We start from the raw sequence: 21752 nt of genomic DNA on the forward strand, positions 1-21752 counted from the left end.
TTCTAGACCAGGTAGCTCAAAGCCCCATCCAGGCTGGCCTTCAACAATTGCAGGGATGGGGTGGGCAAGCTGTGCCTGTGCCTCACCACTCTTATAGTCCAGCATTTCTTCCTGGTATCTAATTGATAACTTAAGTATTCCCCCTCTTCCCTGCCTGCCCCTGGGAAGCCCTCTGCAGCTTTCCTACAGGCCCCCAGCAGGTACTGGGGAGGGGTTCTAAAATTCCAAAAGGTCAACGGCCAACAAGAGCCGTTGGTCAGGTGCCACGTCCCCTGGCAGTCATGAGCCCAACATTCTGGAGTCTGGGAGTTAGAGGGATGGACCAATCAGCAGGCTCTGCCCCAGGAAACATCACAATGGGTGAAGAACACCTGGGGCAGTTGGAGGGGCAGAGCAGCAGAAGGGCGCTGCAGAGTAGAGTGGGCAGTCCTGTCCTGCTTCCCTCTTGCCCCCCTTTGGGCACTGGTGTGTCATTCTGTGGAAGTCCTTCTCGAGTCAGAAGGGGAATGCCTAAAGAAATGGGTGGGCTTGGTGATTTTATAGACCTTCCTACCTGTGAGCTCCACAGACTCGCAGAGATTGCAGAGCTGCTGACCTCCGTCCACCTCTCACACACCCCTAAGGACAGGCTGGCACAGGCCTTGAAGAGTGGAGGCTACATCCCAAGGCTCCTAGAGCTTTTCCAAACCTGTGAGAGTGGGAAGGACACCGAAGGCTTGCACCATCTGTTTGATGTTGTGAGAGGTATTTTGTGCCTGGACAAAGCCACCCTGTTTGAGGTGATGTTTTCTGACGAGTGTATTCTGGGTGTTGTCGGATGCCTGGAGTATGATCCTCGCTTGGCTCAGCCAGGACAGCACAGAGAATTCTTGACCAAAGCAGAAAAGCTTCGTGAGGTTCTTCCTATCAAAGACCCTGAACTCAGGAAGAAAATCAGCCAGGCGTTCAGGGCACAGTACATTCAGGACATCCTCACGCCTAATCCATCAGATTTTGAGGAAGGTTTTCTTTCTACCCTCAATTCCTTCATCAGTTGCAGCAAAGAGGAGATTTTCCATGCGTTGCAGGTAAGTGATTTTTAATGTGGCATAGATGGGGTCTGTAGAGATCCCTCTGGCTGTAGTTTGGGATTGGTTTACAGCTGGTGAGCACTGTTGAAGTTAATCACAGGCACTCTCATTTGCATTTTTTGAATGTTTTCCCTTCTTCCTGGTCCCTTGGATTTCGTACTTTCAAAGTGATAAACTTCAGGTGGGTATCTTAATACATTTTATGGGCTGTAACAAGATAAAGTCACTCTCTTTGGTTGGCAAGCAAACCTTTGGAGCTGGTTTTGTATAAGTATTTAAGGAACGTGCAACTTCCAGGGACATTCATCACAGTGTTTTCCATGCAAAGGGGTGCAAATATGGTAGAAAGTGCCAAATCACTTCCTGGAGCTGCTGAAAACTGGAGATGATCCTACTGGATGTGTACTCTACCATTTGCCTGCTTTGTGATAAAAGTAGTGGTGGTGCGGGAAGTTTGGCTTTGTGCAGCGTGGGATCCTAGAAGGATCGTGTTTTCGCTTTCCAGGATCACTGTGTAATTTGTCTTCTTTTTGTCTGCTCCACAGAAAGATGAGGCATTTTTGCCTGAAGTTTTTGCACAATTAACAAATGAAGCTACGGCTGGCGAGCAACGATGTGAATTGGTAAGTCAGCAGTCTTGGTGACTCCTCAAAGGCTTTAAATGAGAGGGAGGAAGTAGGAAATGAAACTGTTCTGAGAGTTCTGCAGTCTCAGAGCTACTTCTAGAGAATCAGAATTACATCCCCCACCCCAGGAAAAAAATTATAACTGTTTCATCCTTTCAGAGACCTTTCTGACTCAAATACACAAAACTTTTGTTGTTGTTTGTTTTATTTATTTTTGTTTGTTTATTTGTTTTTATTCCTGTGCACCAGATGAAGTTTTTCAAGGAATTCTGTGCCTTTTCTTTCACGTTACCTCTGAGAAGAAAGAAATTCCTTCAAACTTTGAGAAAGTTGAGATTTCTTCCAATTCTTGAAAAGTTAATGGTAAGTGAAAACTTAAAACTAGGTTTAATAAAAACTAGAAAAGCCTACAGCTATTTGCCTTTTTTTTTTTTTTTTTTTTTTTTTTTTTTTTTTAAATCTTCTGAGCACGTTTTTGTAAGTCTGATTGGAGAGCTTTGCTCTGTTGGGAGTGGAGATTTCTGGTAATGTCCAGAGTCCAGAAGCTTTCCACAATTCTGCTCTGGAGAAGCCTGGCTTGACTGCTCTTGCTATTTTAACTTTTCGTGATGGAGAAGCCTGAGGGCAGTGAAACCCTCAGTGTCCAGGTAGTTAAAAGTGAAAGGGACTTTTTCATGTGGAAGCCTGATTGTTGGATTTTCATCAGAGAAAATCACATCCCTTAAGGAAAGGTCTGAATTCTTGTTGCCTGTAAATGGGCCATAGAAACTGTTACACAGCTTGATTTGTTCAGTTGGTTCTTTGGTACAAAATGAATAAATCGTGGATAGCAGGTATAGAATATTGATACAGCCTTAGATATTCAAGCACATAGGATGTTGTGAATGTCTCCAGCCTCAATTAGGGCTCTCAAATTCACAGAAAACCTTGTGCCCTTTCTAAAGGAGGAAAATAATAGGGAAAGGATTTGCCCAGTTCTTTCTTGTTTTTCTGTGACCATATTTTCATGTTTCTCATGAAAATTTTTGTAACAAAATGTTCTCCAGTTTTTATATTTCTTCTTCCTTGCAGTTGCACGTGATCATAACTACCAAACCTGCTTTACTCTAATAAATGAACCTATTTTTTTTTTTTTTGGTGAGGCAATGGATGATCTGCAAGTTAGATCTGCTGCTACAGATATATTATGGTATCTAGTAGAATTTAGTCCAGCCACAGTCCAAGATTTTGTAATGCAAGAGGCCCAGAAGAGTGAGAATGTAAGTAAAAGTGGTTTGAAGTTTTTTGAATATACCACTTTTAGGAGAAACAGAAATATAACCAGCAAAATAAAATCTCAATTTTTGTATTTTTATTTTAAAATAATAAAGAAGGGGGAAACTCATTCCATTCTTGTGAGTAATTATTTTATGATTTCTTTCTTTGTTTTGTTTTTTGCGGTTTTTTTTTTGCAGGATACCCAACTCATCATTGAAGTCATTGAGCAGATGATCTGTACTCGCGACCCTGAATTTGGAGGAGATAATCGATTAATGAAGATTTTTTTTACTCTGATCAATACAAACAAAATGATGGCCAGAGTTAGTGTAAGAGAACATGAATGGCATAAGACATGACACTGTCTTGGCAAACTTAAAAGCCTTGTACTCTCTCTTCCTGTTTTTGTGGGCAGAGGATAAAAAAATTATGGGGATTTTTTTGAGTGGAGGTTTGAGTGACTTTAAATAAGCAAAAGATAAGCTAATTTTGTTAATGGAAGGTATGCGTCTAGGGCATTCTAGCAATATGAAATGGTTAATTAATTAGCCGTTAATTAATGAGTTAATTAATATGTGTCAATACCATAGCCCTGTCTGACCATAGCTCTCTCCATCTGGGTGATAAATCCTGAAAATTTTACTACATTGTAATGTACCAGAATACCTGTAAAATGGTTTGCAGATTGTTCTGGGCAAAACTACCTGCATTTAGGAGTGGTTTAAAGACACTTTGTCAACAACCCCTTTGAGTCATTGATGGTTTTTTTTTCAGTATATATTTGCACCCATGCTGGGGATTCTTTTAATGATAGCTAGCTTGCTTGGATGCCTCACAAGTTTGTCCCAAAATAAATTGATCTTTTGTGAAGACAGTTCTGCAGACCCAAAAAACTCAGCAGAATTCTTTGTAGGCTGTTTCTTCTGTTACTACTCTTCTTTTGTTGAAAAGGTTGGGTGTGAATGCCAGTGTTTGATGAAGTTATTGCTGTTTCAGCATTTAGAAGTGTTTGGATTTCTCGATATCTTCTACGACCGTTACATTCACGTCATTACTGCGCCGCTTCTGGCTGCCACATCAGGAGAATGGCATGAAATAGGTAAGGAAAATTTTAATTGTTTTTTTCCCTTTGAAGGGCCTAACAGTCCTGGTAAACAGCAATAGACCTGTGCTGCCTGCTGGGAATATGCTTGCTGCTGTTCCTCCTTCAGTTTTCCTTTCCTGAAGCTGTGAATGCTGACGTGGCTTGATGGTGGGCTTTGTGAAGATGCACTTCTTGCATATTGAGAATAATTTTGTAGTTTTACTAGTCTAATTTGAAAGAATATTTACTGCAAAGGCAACGAAAAAAAAAAAAAAAAAAGCTGTAGTTGTGCTTGTTGTTTTGTTCTGACCCAATGTCCTGCTTCCCAAAGCAATCCAGTAAAACAAAAATCCACTAAAAATATGCCAGGAACTGCAATAGCAACTGAGCTCAGTGTATGTTGACAGTACATTATTTATTTTTTTGTGTAACTCAAGACATTAATTTTTCTTGTAGATAATTATCAAAAAGCAGAAGTACTTGCTTCAATTTTGAAGATGCTGTCTTTTTGTGTGGAACGGCACCGGTATCACATGAAGGTTTATGTTATCAAGAAAGATCTGCTAAGAACAATACTGGTCTTGATGAAGTCCAAACACAAATTTCTGGCCTTGAGTGAGTATTTGAACTGTTGTGATTTCCTTCTTCAAGGCTTTGTGTGTCCTGTGTGGAAGGTGTACCAGCACCAGCCTACACCTGAACACAGAATTCCTCATTATTTGCTGTATTTTACTGGCTACAATTAAGTAATTGGGGCGGGGGTGGGGGGATTAAAAGAAAAAAGAGGTAGCAGCTGTCTTTAAGCACAGACCAATGCAATTTCTCATGGGAGAAGGGTTGCTGTCTCTTTTGAAGTCTACAGGGATCCTTTCAAATCTTTGTGACAGGATCCTTCGTAACACCAGGTATTTCAGTTCTTCCCCAAGAAGGTGAGAGCCCCGGCATCTGGTTGTGCAATGCTTGGATGTCTTTCTTCACACAGGTGCTCTTCGCCTTATGAGGAGGATAATTGGCCTGAAGGATGAACTTTACAACCATTACATCACCCTGGGGAACCTGTTTGAACCAGTTGTAAATGCTGTGTTGGACAACAGGAATCAGTGCAACCTGCTCAAATCTGCCTCCATGGAGCTGTTTGAGTTCATCCACAGGGTGAGTTCAGCAGCAGCCTCAGCACTGACCATGGCACTGCCAGAGGCAAAAGGCAGATTTCCAAGACAGCAAAGGTCCTGTTTGAATGGAAGGGTCACAAATGGAACTGGGACATTGCTGCGTGTACTGTTCATTTCTAAGGGAAGTTTAATCTTTTTATGTCTCAGCTCTTTCCCTAAGAATAAATCTGATTGCTTCCCATTTCTTCTTGACAAGAATATTTTGGCTCTGGACAAGGAATCAGTTACTTTCCAAAACGCTTTCTGATTTTCAGCCTGTGAACATTTGAGACCGAATGCCTGTTTTGTTCTTATTCAGGAGAATATTCGACTCCTCATTGCACATATAGTTGAGAACTTCTCTGATGCACTGGAATCTGCCAAACCCATTCACACATTCCAGGGACTGAAGACAAAATATGAGCAAGCAAAAGACCAGCAAAAAAGGAAAGTGAACAGGTATGGCCCAGTTGCTGTCTCATGAGGCTGCCAGTGGCTGCCATTCTGCAGGCCTGTTGGTTGGGTTTTAATTTTCCAGAGAGCAGAAGAAGCAGGTGGCTGGGATTGGGTTGGATTTCATTCTTGCTGAAAACTTTTTGGAGTAAACGCCCACCTAGCTTCCTTTGAGTAGAGCTGATGTGGTCAGCAGACTAAATGTCCTGTTCAGAAAACTCTCAGCTTAGGAAGTTCTGAGTTAGGATTCAGTCTGCCTCATTATCACCTGGGTACTTGTGAAGCTTACAGTGAGGGTGGAAGCAGGGATGGAGCTGGATTGCCTTCTCCAAAGTCACTTAGTTCATTCCAAAGCTTTGGAAGCAATTTATGGCCTGGCTGAGTCTGAAACATCAGGCAAAGCTTCAATCACTTGTCCTGTGTCTCTTGCAGCGTCCCCTCCTTACTGCCTGTTGCGACATTTGTTAAAGAACCAACAGTCTTTCCTGTGGCTGGAGGTGAAGGGAAGGCAACTCCAAGGTCACCACCCAGCTCCAATGACTCCTCTCGAACACACACCAGCCTGACCAGAGTGTTGGAAGCCCCCAAGGTGGGAGAGGAGTTTTATGGAGGCTCTTGGACACAGGACAGCAGAGCAGCCTCACGGGGCTTCTCTGGGTGTGATGGGACACAGCCAGCAGTAGCCTTGTATAGGGTATCTTAGGGATAAATTCACCCAAATCCCTGACTATTTTCACCAAGAGTGAAACCCTGACTAGTTTGGGGTAAGGTTTAAGGAGGAGAAGGTGTGACTGGAGTGAGTTGTTAGTCTGGTGGGCACAATTTTCCCTCTTCTGCATGATTGAACTGTTGGTACTCCTTGGCTTTCTGCCCTGCCCACCTGGTCCCTGTGTGTGTGATACACAGATGGAATTGCCTTTTTTGGAACCTATTCCCCATCAGGAATTAATAAGTGTTTTTAAACTTATTAGACAAAAATGCAGGAAGTGATACCTCTTCTGTGCCTCTTACAGCTGAGCATTATTTGAATCTTAGCTTCTGAGCAGCTACAGAAAAGTAGCAAGAATTTTACTACTCACCTTTAGGACTTGGGGGCAAAATAGGTGTGTAGCATGTATTTTTTCAATGTGGGGATTTCATCTTTTTACCTTTTTCTAATTGACAGAGAGGTCTGTCTGAAATATCTGGTTTTCCTCATGATGAAGATGATGAGACAGCACAAAAGAAAAGAGCTCGTCTGGATTCCTAAAGGAAACAGAAATTTTATATGAGGACTTTTATTATGGGTTTTCCAGTGCTGCAACTGTTTAGTGTCAAAAATATGGGACCAGCTGCAATCATCAGATAGATCTGTAGGTTCTATATGTTATTATATAATAGTAATAATGTAATGTAGTGGTAATATATTGATATGATATGATATAAGTTATATTCTTTAATATAGTAGTAATATATAGTAACATATTTTAGGTCTGTTTCTCCTGGAATAGTTGAGTGTGAAGCCATTTCTATGTTTTGAAGATTTAGTTATAATTAGTGTAGGATAGTAGCTAGTTTTAAGTGTAGCTCTTGTTGGGGAAAAAAAAATTGCTTTCCCTATAGATATGTAAGATGTTTTGTTCCATCAAACAAGTTTCTTTTGTATTAAAGACCCCAATGTACTTGTTTTACACCATTTGTAAGTATGTGGCGATATTAATGCCAAGCTGTCAAATTCAGGAATTAAAATATCTCTGTAATTTCTTCAGGTGTGTTATTTGTAAGTACTGTTTTAAAATAAAAAGTTGCATGAAAACTGACTGGGTGTTTGCTTCTTTTCCTGTGAGTTACTGTTGCAATCAGTGATGTCCTGCCCTGTGCAAAGGATGTCTTTATGGTCCCTTCCCATGGAAAGCATTCTATGATCCTATGATTTGGAAGAGATATAAAACCAGCAATAACTGTATGGTGGCTCTTTAACCCCTGCTGGCTTGCTAATAGCAGCTGGTTTTGTCTTTTCAGTAAGTGCAAAGGATAATTCATGTTTGTGCAACACCTTAGACATTTCAAACGATATTCTAAGTGGTTTTTTCCCATCAGTTAATTTAAAGTTGCTACGTGTCCCTTCATACCACACTCACTAAGGGCCACACTGGCCTTTCCAGCAATAGGACACAGGCTGCTATATAGGGAGACATCAGTGACAATGAACAATCCCACCGTTAGGGCTGGAAAGCCTTTGGAAATCAGATGGCAATGAACAGGTCCAGTGTTTCACGAGCAAGGGTGTGCCCCAGCTTCTTCTGCTCATGGTGTTGCCTTAAAGAACCTATAAATGAGACAACACATGTTTTGAAGATAATATCAGTATAGGAGGTAATATAAAGGCTGGTATTTACTGGAGGCCTCCAGGCACAGATATGGAAAATGTCCAAAAACATGCACACCCCCTCCCCCAGGGTGAATACAATTTTCTAAGATAATCAAATCAGCATAATTGACAAAAAAGAACAATTAGAGATATAAATGGTGAGGCAGCTTCCTCCAGTTCAGCCCTTCTCTGAATCCCTCCTCCCCTTTTTAGGGTCTAAACATTCTCAATGAAAATGTGTCTCAAGGTGCTGGCTTTGACCTTGGTTCCTAGGGAGAACCAAGATAGGATAGGGGCCTTGTAACCCCCGAGGCTTGGAGCTCTGGAATATATTTTGTCTTTGTGCCTAGGAAAAACAGGTAAGGAAAAGTACTGGCACTATGAATACACTAGCAGGCTACAAATACATATGTAAAAAGTACAGAGAATACATAAAAGAAAAAAGGCAAAAATCGGTTTGGCATCAATGGAAAACTGCATTTGAAATAGGCATGGAGTGAGTCGCATGGAAAACAACACAGAAAATTACATGGAGGCCTTTAGAGAACAGGAGACAATGCACAGGCTCAAGTTGCGATGCTTTTTCTGGTCAGAATCCCTTTAACAGAGAGTTTTTACTGGGAGATGTTGACTCTGGGAATTTGGAGTCTCTGTCTGCAATTCACAGAAATTGGAGGAGCTACAGGGTTAGCAGGAGTCCACAGGAAATGCTAACTGTGGGGATGCATTAGAAAACACCTCTCTTTCTCAGTGATGAGAACTTTGGGCCCTGATACCTGGAGGATGTGAGACCCTAAACCTTACCCTGAGAGAGAAACAAGAACTGGAGTCAGGATTTTCAGCAGCCCTGGCATTTTCTACTCTGGCAAAGACCTTTCAGTTCTGCTTATGGAAAAATATATACTCCAGTCAAACATGGGTTGCAAACAAGGGACCATCCAGCAGCCAGCAGTCCAACTGCAAGACATTTTCTGATCTTTCCATTCCCAGGTACCTGCTCAATGTCACAGTCTGTTCTGTCCAAAATCACAGTGCTGTTGTCTTCTGGGGCATCCATCCACCAATCTTTATTGCATAATCAGAGAATTAAAGAAAATAAGTGGCTTCTTCAGAGTCCATTCCTCAGTTCTTGCGTGTACTGATAGTTGTGGAACCCTTCATTGGTAGAAACCAATACTGATACAAACAACACAGAAATATGCTGCTAAAAAGAATTAGACTCCAAGATCAGCTTTAGCTGAGCAGAGGATACTCTAGCTATTCAGTGGATAAATACAAATTTTATTTTCTTCTTGATCTTCTGCAACTAGATATCAAGCAGGGCTGGTCTGTCTTCTGCTGGGATGGAAAAATAAAAAATACAAGCTCTGAATACCCTCAGTATTTTTTGAAGGTACCTAATAGGAAAAGCATGAAAGAGCCTAGTAAGTAAAGAAATACATAATACATGCTAAATAATCTATCTCAGCTTTATGGCTCCCTGGGAGAGGCATTATGCTCCTTAGAAATGAAAGGGATCTATGCCATACATTTATATCTGAGGGGGGAAAAATTTCTTTTTTCTGCTTGTGGACACTAAATAAAGCATGTAAGTCTCCAGCAGAACTCCCTCATACACACCTCATTGTGAGTTTGCAGCCACTTTTTGCTGCACAGAGGGCTGGGAAACAGGTGTGTAAGGTTAGGGGAAAACCTGTTCACAGGAGAACAGGCAGGATGGGTGCCCTGCTGTCAGGACATGAGCAGGACAACTGAAGGAAGTTCGTGTGGGATGTAGAGGGTATTCAGTCTTCATCAGTCCCAGAAAGCCAGTGTTTAGGGGAAAATGATCAGAACAAACTAGATTTAGTCCTTCTGCTTGCATTAAAAAACCTTCCCAGAAGTACTAAAGTTTTAATTAAATTTCTGTTTCCGGGCATTTAATTTTAAAGACCGACTTGCCTTCTGGGAATTTTGTCTTTTAGCATCCCTGGTGTACCAGAGCAACATACTTTATACAATTAAACCAAGCTCAGAGCAAATTCCAGGCTGGGTTTGCAGCACAGCAAGGCAATCAGCACCTTATTCAAAACCTGCTCTTTGCTTAGAATGTGCTTGGTGACATGAGTAGCAACCAGTCCTAGTACTTATTTCCTTCTTCCAGCAAAACTCACATCCCAAAATCAGCCAAATTTGGGTACAGGTTTCCCACACCTCTTAAGCTTGTAAATAGACAATAGCTGGGTAGAAAATCCACTTCTTTTGCACAGTGTATTATGTTTTCATGTTTCATTTATGACATTAGTTTATTTAGGATGAGAATATCCTGCTGTGAGCTACTTTAATATGAGAAAAAAATCACTATCACTGGACAACGGATACAAACAATGTATTTTCCAAGTTTCTTTCCACAAATGTGTTTGTTTTCTGTCAGAGAGATGAAGTACTCAAAACTTATCATAATAACCCAGACAGGAGAGGGGTCCTGGCTTTGGAGAAGTAGAGGGCAATATCAGTAGCTGAGAAAAATTAACATATGATGAGAGAATGATTTTGATCTACACCCCTCTGCAGACTGACAGACAGCAGTGTGTTTTGGTCATAATTATCTATTGCAAATCAAGTTCCCATCCCCCCAGATGATAAACCCATTTGAAACTTCAATTGAAGCCAACTGATGTCAAATTTCGTGAGAGCTGGCCTAAGGCAGAGAGCTGCCCACGAATAACGTTTGCTCCACACCATAGTGCACTTGGCTTTTGACAATTTTCTCATTAAAGGAAAAGCCCTGGGATGGGTTAGCCAAGTGACATTGCAGGAATGAGAAGCAGCAATGTCTCCCTGCAGTGAAGGGGAGCTGTGCTCCCTCCTCCTGCCCAGTCCTTCCATGCTGGAAAGCACAGCTTTCATTGACCTCCTCTATTGGTTATTTCACGCACTCTTAAAAGACACATTCCTTTTGTCAATGTTTAAGAAAGAGGGAAGAATCAGTGAAGTAATTCATTTTGCTTAGAGAGAAATGTAAATTCTCTCACTTGGAAGCAGAACCAAATTCTCACCTCCAGAAGTTAGCAGACGTTTCTCAGGGAGATTTTTGCATAAATGCACACTTTCATTCTGACCACCTTCAGGCCTGAGGATAAAAAGAAGGTTAAATATGTCAAACCAAAGCTTTGCAGAGGTCAGTATTCTCCCTCTAATTGTGAATATGGAGGGAGACTGTTCTGTATCCTGCTAATTATTCTATATTGTCTGCTGGTATCAGTTGTTTCTCCCCTTGGTTTTGGGGTAGGTTTTTTTTTCACTTTTCTCACTTTTATGCCCTATAAGATTTCATTGTTTTCTTAGGCTCATGCCTAAGGAAAGGATGGAAAAGCACAGGACCAGAGCAAAGAGTCAGACTTTTCCACATGGGATGGAGTCCCAGCCTTCTCCTCCCACCGTGTTTGTGACATCTGGATTTATTTACTCTCTTAAGCTGCAAAGCAGAGGTTTTGCATCTCTGCATCCAAACAAGTGTGAATTCAGACTGCAAACCATGAGCTGAATCTATAATGGATGACTCCTGAAACTCTTCAGAGATGCTCCATGGATATTTTAGTTAGAGATGGGCAATAACTCAACCTGTGAATACAATATATAGTTATTGTTACATGGCCAATGAACAGGTGTAAAATGCTAAATCAACAGCATTCGTCTCCATTTTTCCAAAGAATGCCTGAAGCTTCTTTGAAACTTTTGAATACATGGAAGAATGAAGTGCCTTTACTCTGATAGGGCAGCTTTGACTCTGTTCCCACTAATTTCAGTGGGGCTGAGAGATCTTCAGGAAATCAAGACTTCCATGAGGTCTTATATTTGAATTTTTTTCTTAATGTCTATAAACAGAAGAGCTTTATTCTTATCCACACAAACTATTTTTTCTCTTGGTTTTGGCTGGATATCATCAAAAGCAAGGCTTAATTTCTCAATATAAGGTAAAGCCAGATGAAAATTTACAAACTATGTACATTGTTTCTAACACTTAGAATAGGTTTAATATTCATTTCCTACACAGTATCACTGGTAGAGGTATCAGTGTTTTGTGGCTTCAGTTATTTATCACAGCTAAAAAAAAGAAAAAATAAATCCGGATATGCCAGTGTAATTGATATTCCTGTGCATTAAAACATAACCTTTTAAAACATGATATTACACTGCTTTATTTAAGAACTTTTAACCAGTCATTCCTGGATACTTTACTCTTCTCACTGAATACCTATAGACATCAGACTAAATTACTTGACTAGGGTGAATACAACACTAAAATTTTCCCTGTTAGCACTCCATGCATTACTACAGCACTTCCTGGGGGAAGTCATCAAGCCCAGAAGATCCAACACGGAAAGCTCAGGTCTGTCTGTGAGAACATGGTGTGAGTGACTATCCATAGGGAAAATTGGCATCTCCAGCGTTACACTGAGGCACTTTGAACAAGGAGGACAGAGATGAGTCTGCCAAGAGAGGAGCTGGCAGTGTCTGTCAATGGGAATGTAGGGGGAAGGTCCAAGCAGCAGCTCTGACTCTCAGCCCATTTTGCTCCAAAGTACATGACAGACCATGCAGCTTTTATTTATTTTTTTTTTCCTGGAAAAAAATCAGCAATCCAGAAGAATTTAAATAAGATCCATTTGCCATCTGACTTCAAGGAGCCAGACACCTGCCTCCATGATGGCATCTCTGAAAAATCTCTGCAAAGCAATTTCTCAGAAGCCTGCAGTTACCAAGCCCCAGTGCCCCCCTCCACAATGCTAAGATGGGGAAGTGCATTATTTATGGATTCAAATGGTACATTCTCCTTCCAAAATAATCATTGCATAATTGGGATAATGCCCTTGATTGTCTGCCTAAGTGAAACCTGGGGAGTAAATAAGTCTTGGCTTTCAGCCATTTGATCAGTAGTCAGAGCTGACTGAAAACTTACCATCAAGGCATTCAAGAATAATTAATCTTTTTAAATAAACAAAAAGTTTCACAGTAGTACTCACCTTTAAAGTATTTTAGAATATATATACAAAAAAAAACCAACCAAAAAACCAGTCTTTTCTCCCTTCTAAAAACTTTTGCAATAATGTACAAAACAATTATGACAACATTTTCCACAGTTTCTCCTCATTAACCTCTTCCCATTATCAATCCTCTTGTGTAAGTAGATTACTGTCGAGATTGCAATAGGGAATCTGTGTGTAAATAATAGGGCCAGTGTTCCTGCCACTGCAGCCTTGGGAAGGTTTCAGAAGGAGGCTAAGAAAGGGTCTCCAGACCCCAGAGAGATTTACAATGGGAAACAGCAGAAACTGAATCAATTTAGCATCTAAAAGAAAGGGTTAAGACTGTGATAAATTTACTGGACGTATCCACAGTGCTGTAGCAGAAGTAAATATACCAAAGTTATGGTAGGATCTCTTTTGCTGTACAGCCACAGTAACACGTTTTTGGTGTGTTAATTAGCTCTGCGTTAATTAACACAGGAGTTAACACAGCTTTCAGGGGAAATTTTGCAGAGGGCACCGAGTCCTGGTTTTGCAAAACTGAAGGAGCAGAGGACTCATCTTGAGAAGTTTGAAGCCATTTGCTACACTGGAAAGGATGTTTTTCCTCTTGACTTCCATGTCTAATTTGGAGAGATTCCACTTTTGACAAATGTATGAAAACTATCCTTCTGTCCTGCACTGAAGAATAAGATTTCTAATCCAGTCCTTAAAACACCTTGCAGAACCAGACCCAAGCACAGGAACTGCACCACTGGAATACAGTGGGTTATGATACATGGAATACTTGCTTTAGTTGTTTTAATTTTGAGATGCCACCTGCAATTCAGTTTCAAAAGAGTAGAAATCATTTTAAAACCTTGTCCTGGCTTAGCCCTGACAGATTGAAAGTGAAGCCAAGAGTGGGGATACCCTTTGCACAGGGCAGGACATCACTGATTGCAACAGTAACTCACAGGAAAAGAAGCAAACACCCAGTCAGTTTTCATGCAACTTTTTATTTTAAAACAGTACTTACAAATAACACACCTGAAGAAAATACAGAGATATTTTAATTCCTGAATTTGACAGCTTGGCATTAATATTGCCACATACTTACAAATGGTGTAAAACAAGTACATTGGGGTCTTTAATACAAAAGAAACTTGTTTGATGGAACAAAACATCTTACATATCTATAGGGAAAGCAATTTTTTTTCCCCAACAAGAGCTACACTTAAAACTAGCTACTATCCTACACTAATTATAACTAAATCTTCAAAACATAGAAATGGCTTCACACTCAACTATTCCAGGAGAAACAGACCTAAAATATGTTACTATATATTCCTACTATATTAAAGAATATAACTTATATCATATCATATCAATATATTACCACTACATTACATTATTACTATTATATAATAACATATAGACCATACAGATCTATCTGATGGTTGCAGCTGGTCCCATATTTTTGACACTAAACAGTTGTAGCACTGGAAAACCCATAATAAAACTCCTTATATAAAATTTCTGTTTCCTTTAGAAATCTTCAAAAAATAGAAATGGTTTCACACTCAACTATTCCAGGAGAAACAGACCTAAAATATGTTTCTATATATTACTACTATATTAAAGAATATAACTTAAATCATATCATATCAATATATTACCACTACATTACATTATTATAATTATATAATAACATATAGAACATACAGATCTATCTGATGGTTGCAGCTGGTCCCATATTTTTGACACTAAACAGTTGCAGCACTGGAAAACCCATAATAAAACTCCTTATATAAAATTTCTGTTTCCTTTAGAAATCTTCAAAACATAGAAATGGCTTCACACTCAACTATTCCAGGAGAAACAGACCTAAAATATGTTACTATATATTACTACTATATTAAAGAATATAACTTATATCATATCATATCAATATATTACCACTACATTACGTTATTATAATTATATAATAACATATAGAACATGCAGATCTATCTGATGGTTGCAGCTGGTCCCATATTTTTGACACTAAACAGTTGCAGCACTGGAAAACCCATAATAAAAGTCCTCATATAAAATTTCTGTTTCCTTTAGGAATCCAGACGAGCTCTTTTCTTTTGTGCTGTCTCATCATCTTCATCATCAGGAAAACCAAATATTTCAAACAGGCCTCTCTGCCAATTAGAAAAAGGTAAAAAGATGAAATCCCCACATTGAAAAAATACACACTACGCACCTATTTTGCCCCCAAGTCTTAAACGTGAGTAGTAAAATTCTTGCTACTTTTCTGTAGCTGCTCAGAAGGTAAGATTCGAATAATGCTCAGCTGTAAGAGGCACAGAAGAGGTATCACTTCCTGCATTTTTGTCTAATAAGTTTAAAAACACTTATTAATTCCTGATGGGGAATAGATTCCAAAAAAGGCAATTCCATCTGTGTATCACACACACAGGGACCAGGTGGGCAGGGCAGAAAGCCAAGGAGTACCAACAGTTCAATCATGCAGAAGAGGGAAAATTGTGCCCACCAGACTAACAACTCACTCCAGTCACACCTTCTCCTCCTTAAACCTTACCCCAAACTAGTCAGGGTTTCACTCTTGGTGAAAATAGTCAGGGATTTGGGTGAATTTATCCCTAAGATACCCTATACAAGGCTACTGCTGGCTGTGTCCCATCACACCCAGAGAAGCCCCGTGAGGCTGCTCTGCTGTCCTGTGTCCAAGATCCTCCATAAAACTCCTCTCCCACCTTGGGGGCTTCCAACACTCTGGTCAGGCTGGTGTGTGTTCGAGAGGAGTCATTGGAGCTGGGTGGTGACCTTGGAGTTGCCTTCCCTTCACCTCCAGCCACAGGAAAGACTGTTGGCTCTTTAACAAATGTCGCAACAGGCAGTAAGGAGGGGACGCTGCAAGAGACACAGGACAAGTGATTAAAGCTTTGCCTGATGTTTCAGACTCAGCCAGGCCATAAATTGCTTCCAAAGCTTTGGAATGAACTAAGTGACTTTGGAGAAGGCAATCCAGCTCCATCCCTGCTTCCACCCTCACTGGAAGCTTCACAAGTACCCAGGTGATAATGAGGCAGACTGAATCCTAACTCAGAACTTCCTAAGCTGAGAGTTTTCTGAACAGGACATTTAGTCTGCTGACCACATCAGCTCTACTCAAAGAAAGCTAGGTGGGCGTTTACTCCAAAAAGTTTTCAGCAAGAATGAAATCCAACCCCAATCCCAGCCACCTGCTTCTTCTGCTCTCTGGAAAATTAAAACCCAACCAACAGGCCTGCAGAATGGCAGCCACTGGCAGCCTCATGAGACAGAAACTGGGCCATACCTGTTCACTTTCCTTTTTTGCTGGTTTTTTGCTTGCTCATATTTCGTCTTCAGTCCCTGGAATGTGTGAATGGGTTTGGCAGATTCCAGTGCATCAGAGAAGTTCTCAACTATATGTGCAATGAGGAGTCGAATATTCTCCTGAATAAGAACAAAACAGGCATTCGGTCTCAAATGTTCACAGGCTGAAAATCAGAAAGCGTTTTGGAAAGTAACTGATTCCTTGTCCAGAGCCAAAATATTCTTGTCAAGAAGAAATGGGAAGCAATCAGATTTATTCTTAGGGAAAGAGCTGAGACATAAAAAGATTAAACTTCCCTTAGAAATGAACAGTACACGCAGCAATGTCCCAGTTCCATTTGTGACCCTTCCATTCAAACAGGACCTTTGCTGTCTTGGAAATCTGCCTTTTGCCTCTGGCAGTGCCATGGTCAGTGCTGAGGCTGCTGCTGAACTCACCCTGTGGATGAACTCAAACAGCTCCATGGAGGCAGATTTGAGCAGGTTGCACTGATTCCTGTTGTCCAACACAGCATTTACAACTGGTTCAAACAGGTTCCCCAGGGTGATGTAATGGTTGTAAAGTTCATCCTTCAGGCCAATTATCTTCCTCATAAGGCGAAGAGCACCTGTGTGAAGAAAGACATCCAAGCATTGCACAACCAGATGCCGGGGCTCTCACCTTCTTGGGGAAGAACTGAAATACCTGGTGTTACGAAGGATCCTGTCACAAAGATTTGAAAGGATCCCTGTAGACTCCAAAAGAGACAGCAACCCTTCTCCCATGAGAAATTGCATTGGTCTGTGCTTAAAGACAGCTGCTATCTCTTTTTTATTTTTATTTTTATTCCCCCCCCCCCAATTACTTAATTGTAGCCAGTAAAATACAGCAAATAATGAGGAATTCTGTGTTCAGGTGTAGGCTGGTGCTGGTACACCTTCCACACAGGACACACAAAGCCTTGAAGAAGGAAATCACAACAGTTCAAATACTCACTCAAGGCCAGAAATTTGTGTTTGGACTTCATCAAGACCAGTATTGTTCTTAGCAGATCTTTCTTGATAACATAAACCTTCATGTGGTACTGGTGCCGTTCCACACAAAAAGACAGCATCTTCAAAATTGAAGCAAGTACTTCTGCTTTTTGATAATTATCTACAAGAAAAATTAATGTCTTGAGTTACACAAAAAAATAAATAATGTACTGTCAACATACACTGAGCTCAGTTGCTATTGCAGTTCCTGGCATATTTTTAGTGGATTTTTGTTTTACTGGATTGCATTGGGAAGCAGGACATTGGGTCAGAACAAAACAACAAGCACAACTAAAGCTTTTTTTTTTTTTTTTTCGTTGCCTTTGCAGTAAATATTCTTTCAAATTAGACTAGTAAAACTACAAAATTATTCTCAATATGCAAGAAGTGCATCTTTACAAAGCACACCATCAACCCACGTCAGCATTCACAGCTTCAGGAAAGGAAAACTGAAGGAGGAACAGCAGCAAGCATATTCCCAGCAGGCAGCACACGCCTATTGCTGTTTACCAGGACTGTTAGGCCCTACAAAGGGAAAAAAACCATTAAAATTTTCCTTACCTATTTCATGCCATTCTCCTGATGTGGCAGCCAGAAGCGGCGCAGTAATGACGTGAATGTAACGGTCGTAGAAGATATCGAGAAATCCAAACACTTCTAAATGCTGAAACAGCAATAACTTCATCAAACACTGGCATTCACACCCAACCTTTTCAACAAAAGAAGAGTAGTAACAGAAGAAACAGCCTACAAAGAATTCTGCTGAGTTCTTTGGGTCTGCAGAACTGTCTTCACAAAAGATCAATTTATTTTGGGACAAACTTGTGAGGCATCCAAGCAAGCTAGCTATCATTAAAAGAATCCCCAGCATGGGTGCAAATATATACTGAAAAAAAACCCATCAATGGCTCAAAGGGGTTGACAAAGTGTCTTTAAACCACTCCTAAATGCAGGTCGTTTTGCCCAGAACAATCTGCAAACCATTTTACAGGTATTCTGGTACATTACAATGTATTAAAATTTTCAGGATTTATCACCCAGATGGAGAGAGCTATGGTCAGACAGGGCTATGGTATTGACACATATTAATTAACTCATTAATTAATGGCTAATTAATTAACCATTTCATATTGGTAGAATGCCCTAGACGCATACCTTCCATTAGCAAAATTAGCTTATCTTTTGCTTATTTAAAGTCACTCAAACCTCCACTCAAAAAAATTCCCATAATTTTTTTATCCTCTGCCCACAAAAACAGGAAGAGAGAGTACAAGGCTTTTAAGTTTGCCAAGACAGTGTCATGTCTTATGCCATTCATGTTCTCTTACACTAACTCTGGCCGTCATTTTGTTTGTATTGATCAGAGCACAAAAATTCTTCATTAATCGATTATCTCCTCCAAATTCAGACTCACGAGTACAGATCATCTGCTCAATGACTTCAACGATGAGTTGGGTATCCTGCAAAAAAAAAACAAAACCGCAAAAAACAAAACAAAGAAAGAAATCATAAAATAATTACTCACAAGAATGGAATGAGTTCCCCACTTCCTTATTATTTTAAAATAAAAATACAGAAATTGAGATTTTATTTTGCTGGTTATTTTTCTGTTTCTCCTAAAAGTGGTATATTCAAAAAACTTCAAACCACTTTTACTTACATGCTCACTCTTCTGGGCCTCTTGCATTACAAAATCTTGGACTGTGGCTGGACTAAATTCTACTAGATACCATAATATATCTGTAGCAGCAGATCTAACTTGCAGATCATCCATTGCCTCACCAAAAAAAAAAAAAAAGGTTCATTTATTAGAGTAAAGCAGGTTTGGTAGTTATGATCACGTGTAACTGCAAGGAAGAAGAAATATAAAAACTGGAGAACATTTTGTTACAAAAATTTTCATGAGAAACATGAAAATACGGTCACAGAAAAACAAGAAAGAACTGGGCAAATCCTTTCCCTATTATTTTCCTCCTTTAGAAAGGGCACAAGGTTTTCTGTGAATTTGAGAGCCCTAATTGAGGCTGGAGACATTCACAACATCCTATGTGCTTGAATATCTAAGGCTGTATCAATATTCTATACCTGCTATCCACGATTTATTCAATTTGTACCAAAGAACCAACTGAACAAATCAAGCTGTATAACAGTTTCTATGGCCCATTTACAGGCAACAAGAATTCAGACCTTTCCTTAAGGGATGTGATTTTCTCTGATGAAAATCCAACAATCAAGCTTCCACATGAAAAAGTCCCTTTCACTTTTAACTACCTGGACACTGAGGGTTTCACTGCCCTCAGGCTTCTCCATCACGAAAAGTTAAAATAGCAAGAGCAGTCAAGCCAGGCTTCTCCAGAGCAGAACTGTGGGAAGCTTCTGGACTCTGGACATTACCAGAAATCTCCACTCCCAGCAGAGCAAAGCTCTCCAATCAGACTTACAAAAACGTGCTCAGAAGACTTAAAAAAAAAAAAAAAAAAAAAAAAAAAAAAAAAAAAAAAAAAGAAGAAAAAGGCAAATAGCTGTAGGCTTTTCTAGTTTTATTAAACCTAGTTCTAAGTTTTTACTTACCATTAACTTTTCAAGAATTGGAAGAATTCCCAACTTTCCCAAAGTTTGAAGGAATTTCTTTCTTCTCAGAGGTAACGTGAAAGAAAAGGCACAGAATTCCCTGAAAAATTTCACCTGGTGCACAGGAGCAAAAACAAACAAACAAACAAAATAAATAAAACAAACAACAACAACAACAAGTTTTGTGTATTTGAGTCAGAAAGCTCTCTGAAAGGATGAAACAGTTATAATTTTTTTCCTGGGGTGGGGGATGTAATTCTGATTCTCTAGAAGTAGCTCTGAGACTGCAGAACTCTCGGAACAGTTTCATTTCCTACTTCCTCCCTCTCATTTAAAGCCTTTGAGGAGTCACCAAGACTGCTGACTTACCAATTCACATAGTTGCTCGCCAGCCGTAGCTTCATTTGTTAATTGTGCAAAAACTTCAGGCAAAAATGCCTCATCTTTCTGTGGGGCAGACAAAAAGAAGACAAATTACACAGTGATCCTGGAAAGCGAAAACACGATCCTTCTAGGATCCCACGCTGCAAAAAGCCAAACTTCCCACACCACCACTACTTTTATCACAAAGCAGGCAAATGGGAGAGTACACATCCAGTAGGATCATCTCCAGTTTTCAGCAGCTCCAGGAAGTGATTTGGCACTTTCTACCATATTTGCACCCCTTTGCATGGAAAACACTGTGATGAATGTCCCTGGAAGTTGCACGTTCCTTAAATACTTATACAAAACCAGCTCCAAAGGTTTGCTTGCCAACCAAAGAGAGTGACTTTATCTTGTTACAGCCCATAAAATGTATTAAGATACCCACCTGAAGTTTATCACTTTGAAAGTACGAAATCCAAGGGACCAGGAAGAAGGGAAAACATTCCAAAAATGCAAATGAGAGTGCCTGTGATTAACTTCAACAGTGCTCACCAGCTGTAAACCAATCCCAAACTACAGCCAGAGGGATCTCTACAGACCCCATCTATGCCACATTAAAAAATCACTTACCTGCAACGCATGGAAAATCTCCTCTTTGCTGCAACTGATGAAGGAATTGAGGGTAGAAAGAAAACCTTCCTCAAAATCTGATGGATTAGGCGTGAGGATGTCCTGAATGTACTGTGCCCTGAACACCTGGCTGATTTTCTTCCTGAGTTCAGGGTCTTTGATAGGAAGAACCTCACGAAGCTTTTCTGCTTTGGTCAAGAATTCTCTGTGCTGTCCTGGCTGAGCCAAGCGAGGATCATACTCCAGGCATCCGACAACACCCAGAATACACTCGTCAGAAAACATCACCTCAAACAGGGTGGCTTTGTCCAGGCACAAAATACCTCTCACAACATCAAACAGATGGTGCAAGCCTTCGGTGTCCTTCCCACTCTCACAGGTTTGGAAAAGCTCTAGGAGCCTTGGGATGTAGCCTCCACTCTTCAAGGCCAGTGCCAGTCTGTTCTTACGGGTGCGTGAGAGGCGGACGGAGGTCAGCAGCTCTGCAATCTCTGCGAGTCTGTGGAGCTCACAGGTAGGAAGGTCTATAAAATCACCAAGCCCACCCATTTCTTTAGGCATTCCCCTTCTGACTCGAGAAGGACTTCCACAGAATGACACACCAGTGCCCAAGGGGGGCAAGAGGGAAGCAGGACACGACTGCCCACTCTACTCTGCAGCGCCCTTCTGCTGCTCTGCCCCTCCAACTGCCCCAGGTGTTCTTCACCCATTGTGATGTTTCCTGGGGCAGAGCCTGCTGATTGGTCCATCCCTCTAACTCCCAGACCCCAGAATGTTGGGCTCATGACTGCCAGGGGCCGTGGCACATGACCAACGGCTC

The 21752-nt window shown here is 40.6% G+C and overlaps 2 protein-coding genes across 2 annotated transcripts; one reads left to right on the forward strand and one right to left on the reverse strand.

The window, feature by feature from the left end:
* Positions 1–518: 518 nt before the first annotated feature.
* LOC136358507 (serine/threonine-protein phosphatase 4 regulatory subunit 3B-like) lies at positions 519–6382 on the forward strand. Its single transcript, XM_066314390.1, has 10 exons — positions 519–1067; positions 1616–1693; positions 1946–2059; positions 2839–2955; positions 3151–3282; positions 3950–4052; positions 4494–4652; positions 5020–5189; positions 5508–5647; positions 6074–6382. The coding sequence occupies exons 1-10, from the start codon at positions 519–521 to the stop codon at positions 6342–6344; spliced, it is 1833 nt and encodes a 610-aa protein (XP_066170487.1). The 3' UTR covers positions 6345–6382.
* An 8705-nt stretch (positions 6383–15087) lies between these two features.
* LOC136358577 (serine/threonine-protein phosphatase 4 regulatory subunit 3B-like) lies at positions 15088–21481 on the reverse strand. The gene is made up of 11 exons (XM_066314453.1): positions 20933–21481; positions 20306–20383; positions 19937–20050; positions 19026–19142; positions 18694–18825; positions 17927–18029; positions 17328–17486; positions 16790–16959; positions 16332–16471; positions 15748–15904; positions 15088–15171 (listed from the first exon to the last, which is right to left on the reverse strand). The coding sequence occupies exons 1-11, from the start codon at positions 21479–21481 to the stop codon at positions 15088–15090; spliced, it is 1803 nt and encodes a 600-aa protein (XP_066170550.1).
* Between the last annotated feature and the right edge of the window lie 271 nt (positions 21482–21752).

The sequence above is a fragment of the Sylvia atricapilla genome, chromosome 3 (genome assembly GCF_009819655.1).
Source record: "Sylvia atricapilla isolate bSylAtr1 chromosome 3, bSylAtr1.pri, whole genome shotgun sequence".
NCBI lineage: Eukaryota > Metazoa > Chordata > Aves > Passeriformes > Sylviidae > Sylvia > Sylvia atricapilla.